This window comes from Oryctolagus cuniculus, chromosome 7 (assembly GCF_964237555.1).
Source record: "Oryctolagus cuniculus chromosome 7, mOryCun1.1, whole genome shotgun sequence".
NCBI lineage: Eukaryota > Metazoa > Chordata > Mammalia > Lagomorpha > Leporidae > Oryctolagus > Oryctolagus cuniculus.
Genome location: NC_091438.1, coordinates 129,931,404 through 129,936,444, shown reverse-complemented (window position 1 = coordinate 129,936,444; position 5,041 = coordinate 129,931,404). Strand labels below are relative to the sequence as shown.

General features: G+C 45.0%; 1 protein-coding gene across 1 annotated transcript; it reads right to left on the bottom strand.

Moving 5' to 3' along the window:
• Positions 1 to 3,342: 3,342 nt before the first annotated feature.
• Positions 3,343 to 4,290, bottom strand: LOC100356375 (olfactory receptor 2G3-like). Its single transcript, XM_002715174.4, has one exon. The coding sequence runs from the start codon at positions 4,288 to 4,290 to the stop codon at positions 3,343 to 3,345; it is 948 nt and encodes a 315-aa protein (XP_002715220.1).
• Positions 4,291 to 5,041: the final 751 nt, after the last annotated feature.

Here is a 5,041-nt window from a genome sequence, read left to right as displayed (position 1 = left end):
ATTCCAGAGCGGGGCGTCACCCTGGTCACCTTGGCCTGCTGGGGATCCCCGCCGCCCCGACCTGCGGGGTCTCTGCTTACCGAGTCACGCTTGCTCGTTCCTTTCACACCTCTCACACCATCACGGGGAGCCACCTAGCCCTTCCCACTCCCCTGGGCCCCTGAGCCCCGGCCACCGACGGCTGTGCTGGCCCCGGTGCGTCACTGCCAGCGATCAGCGAAGGCCTGCGCCCTGCGGTGGTCAGGGCCACCTTGACAGTTATGCAGATACATTTCCAGGCTGAAAAGAAAGTTGGATAGTCAAATGCATACAGCAATTTTTTAAAGAGGTGGGAACAGATAAGATTAACAGGAAAGTGATGTACAAAGACAATAGGAACAAGAAACTAAGCCTGATCAGTTAAAAATTAAGAGGTTGGGGGGGGCGGGGACGTACGAAGAACTAGCTACCGAGTACAGAGTGTGGAGTCTTGGAAACTCAGAAGTAACGCTTCAAAAAGGACAGAAAGATCAGACATATCAAATGCTGTTGGCCAGAAATGACAAGACTAAGAGCAACAACAGAGAAAAAGAGATCTTGCATCTGCTGGCTCACTGTCCAAATGGCTGAAATGGCCAGGCAGAACCCAGAAGCCTGGAACTCCATCCAGGTCTCCCAGGTGGGTGGCAGAGGCCCAAGTTCTTGGATCATCTTCTGCTTCTCTCCCAGGCATATTAGCAGGAAGTTGGGTTGGAAGTGGAGTAGCCAGCGCTCATATGGGATGATGGTGTTGCAGGCAATGGCTTAATCCTCTGTGCCACAACGCTGGTCCAACTGAGTGTGTTTATGACAGAATTACAAGACAAGAATTGAAATCAGACGTATGGACAACTCTTTGTAGGTGATATTCTCCTGGAGGGAGCAGGAAAACAAGTGATTGCTGCAGGGAAGTGGATTGTTTTTCTTTAAGGTAAAATTAGTGCTTTCTTTCCTTTTCCTTTCTGCCAACCCAACAGAGCTGTGTTGAAATAAAGAGGAGCCTTGCAAATAAGGAGACCAGAAGCCCAGTTCAGGCTCTCCCCAGGCTAAGGTCAGACAGCATCAGAAGTGAGACGCACTGTGGATGGTGAGTCAGCTAGTTAATGAGATCACAAGACTGGAGCCACATCTGTGTCCAAGAACTTAACCTTTCTCCTTTCGATTTTTCTAAAAGCCTTATTCACTACCTAGCTTTACAAAAGGCTGGAGCTTATAGCAAAGATCATTGACACAAGTGGTGTATCAGCTGACACAAGTGCTGTATCAGCTGTGTTGCTTCAATCTTGTTTTCAGCCCTGAATCACCTGTAGGAAGTAGTATAAATGTAAAGTACAGGGGCCGGCACTGTGGCGCACTAAGTTAATCCTCCGCCTGCAGCGCCGGCATCCCATATGGGCGCCAGATTCTGTCCCAGTTGCCCCTCTTCCAGTTCAGCTCTCTGCTGTGGCCCAGGAAGGCAGTGGAGGATGGCCCAAGTGCTTGGGCCCTGCACCCACATGGGAGACCAGGAGAAGCACCTGGCTCCTGGCTTCAGATTGGTGCAGCCCGGCCGTTGCGGCCATTTGGAGAGTGAACAAATGGAAGGAAGACGTTTCTCTCTCTCTCTCTCTCTCTCTCACTGTCTGTAACTCTACCTGTCAAATAAATAAATAAAATCTTTACATTTTTTTTTTAAAGTACAAATTCTGATTTCACAGTACCTGTGTGTGTGGTAGGGGGTAGCATACAAGTATTCTACATTTCTTTTTTTTTTTTTCCTTTTGACAGGCAGAGTGGACAGTGCGAGAGAGAGACAGAGAGAAAGGTCTTCCTTTTCCGTTGGTTCACCCCCAGTGGCTGCTGCGGCCGGCGCGCTGCGCTGATCTGAAGCCAGGAGCCAGGTGCTTCTCCTGGTCTCCCATGCGGGTGCAGGGCCCAAGCACTTGGGCCATCCTCCACTGCTTTCCCGGGCCACAGCAGAGAGCTGGACTGGAAGAGGAGCAACTGGGACAGAATCCAGCGCCCCAACTGGGACTAGAACCTGGTGTGCTGGTGCCGCAGGCAGAGGATTAGCCTATTGAGCCGAGGCGCCGGCCCTGAACCAAGCTTTTCATTTTGATAGTCTCTTCCCCTTACGTTTGGACCTGACCTGCTAGTTCACTTTTCATGGAAATAATATCCCCAAAGTGATGAAAGTCATTTTTATAGTTAAGCCACAGAACACTAGGCTTCCGTAGTGTTCATAGCCTCTCTCTTGCTCTCCCGCTTGCTCTCTCTGATGAAGCTGCTACTCTATGGAGAAGCCCACACAGCAATGTGTGGATGGTCTGTGTAATAGTCAAGAAGGAACAAAGGCCCTGAGGCCAACAGCCCACCGGCAACTGAAACTTGGCAACAAGGAGAATGTGAGCCTGATGGAAGCTTTGTGAGAGCCACTAATCCGGAGGACTCACCTAAACTTCACTGAGATTCTTGATCCACAGAAACTGATAAAATAAACATTTGTATTTTCAGACATGAAATCTGGGGTAATTTGTTGCATCGTAGTAAGTAATGAATTCAAAGGGATTGAAACGTCAAGAAACTTTTGGGGATGAGTAATGATCTAGATTATGGTGATGGTTCCAAAGGTATATTATACATGTGTCCAAACTCATCAAGCTCCATTCCTCAAATATCTGTGGTTCACTTTGTGTTCCTAAGTTTGAAAATACATTATGAAAAATCTGAGTGGAGTGATGATTTTTTTACCCAATTACTAGGAGATTCTGTTCTTCCCTACAAATACCACTTCTCTGAAAAAGAGCTCCTCTCTTTGAACATACCCTAAATCTATACTCTACCAATAGCATTGGATGAAAACTGCCCTCTATTACTTTCCTGTATCCTATTTTATCTGACTACCACTGGTTTATCTTAAATTGTTCTTTCTTCAGAACCTGCCATGCCTCTGATTGAAACATAGTTTTGTTACTGATCTGGGAGTCTGGGAGTCACCTTGCATCCTTCAATTTGAATTTATTTCATGAGTCCAGAGCTCAAGCACTCAATCATATGTTCATTTATTAACAGAAAAATATGAATATTGATGCCAGTTCTTGACCAGGTATTATTAACTTATGACACAGAGATGAGTCAGATATGAGATCTAACATTATGAAATCTACTGTGTAGAGTTCTCTTGTCGAGAGGCACCTACTGTCATAGTTTCCCATACATAATTTCACTTATTCTATCCCATTAATATGTCATGTGTTCCCACTGGATGATAGAAGGAATTCGAATGAAGAAGTCATATAAGCTGTGTCCCTGGTTTGGTTGCTGGTACTTGCTGGTACCACGACTTCATTCTGACACTGTCCCCCAGCCTAACACTTTGAGGAAAGCCCTCTTTACGTCTTTGTTCCTGAGGCTGTAGATGATGGGGTTGAGGAATGCTGAGATGACATTGTAGAAGAGAGCCAGCTTTTTATCCTCTTCTGGGGATGACTCAGAGCCGGGTCTCATATACATAACCATACATGGGATGGAGAACATAGTGACCACAGTGATGTGGGAGGCACAAGTGGAGAAGGCCTTGAGCCGCCCTTGGGTTGACCGGATCCTCAAGATGGCAGCAAAGATATTGATGTAGACAATGATGATGAGGGACAGTGGAATCAACAGAAGTATGAAGCCCAGAATGAAATCCACCTGATCATTGAGAGATGTGTCTGCACAGGCCAACTTCAAGACAGCAGGCACTTCACAAAAGAAGTGATTGATCTCATTGGGGCCACAATAGGGAAGAATCATAGCAGAGACAGTGTATATCAGGGCACAGCTGATACCCCAGAACCCGCAAAAAGCCACCATTGACCCACACAGAGAAGGGGTCATGATGACTTTATACCTGAGGGGATGGCAAATGGCCACATACCTATCATAGGCCATGATGGCAAAAAGCCAAGATTCAGTGATTCCTAGCATTAGAAAGATGTACATCTGGGCTACACATCCAACGTAGGAGATAGTCCTCTTCTCACAAACCAGATGCACCAGCATTTGAGGCACCGTGGTGGTGACATAGCCTATGTCCAGGATGGATAGGACACTGAGGAAAAAGTACATGGGTGTGTGGAGGCGGGAATCCATGCGTATCAAGGTAATAATGAACCCATTGCCTAGGAGGGTGATGAGGTAGAGGAAGAGAAAGATACTGAATAAAATAACATTTATCTTTTGGTTATTAGAGAACCCTAGAAGAATGAACTCAGTAAGGGAGCTGTGATTTCTCCAGAGGAACTCATCCATGCTTCTCCTGCTGCAGAGACAAAAGCAGAACCATCATTCATGAACTGAGAGCTCCAGGTTCTAACCCTGCTGCTATGCTATATCAGGAGTTCCTGACACCAGTAGCAAAGTAAGTGCATATTAAGTCATCCACAAATCTGGGGACCAGTTTCTCTTTCATGTGAAATAGCATGTTAATATCATACTATGTAATCTTAGTTTATTCTGAGATCCCAAATAATAAATTTCAAAATGCAAAATTTGCAAAAAGAGGGTTCAAAATTATGTCTTGTACTTCATACCTCATAGAGCTAATAAAACATTTCAAAGAGATCAATAATTGGACCTTTAAGGATATAGTATTTGCTGTTACTTTTACACCAACTGGCAATTCTTCACCCCTTCTAAAACCGCCCCAGAGGGACCACTTAAAGGACTTGACGGGTACCCTGAAACTTAAGAGACAGTTATTAGGTATCTGATCCAAGCTTGAGATACCTGGAAAATAGCTGTTATTTGGAAACATATTTACTCCATTTAGAGTTAAAGTCATATGCCTTCATAAATCTGATGTGAGTAATGAGAAGAGACAAATAATGTTAAACAATGCCCAATAATTTTCCCCAAATGGAGGAAATATATCTACCAAAAGAATAAAGATGCTTCCCAATAAGCTCCCAAGAAGGGCTTACTGAGAGAAAAAAAATTAATGAAATACCAAAGACATTATCTTCCAAGGGACTGAGGATAAGAATACATTAGCTTCAAGTGT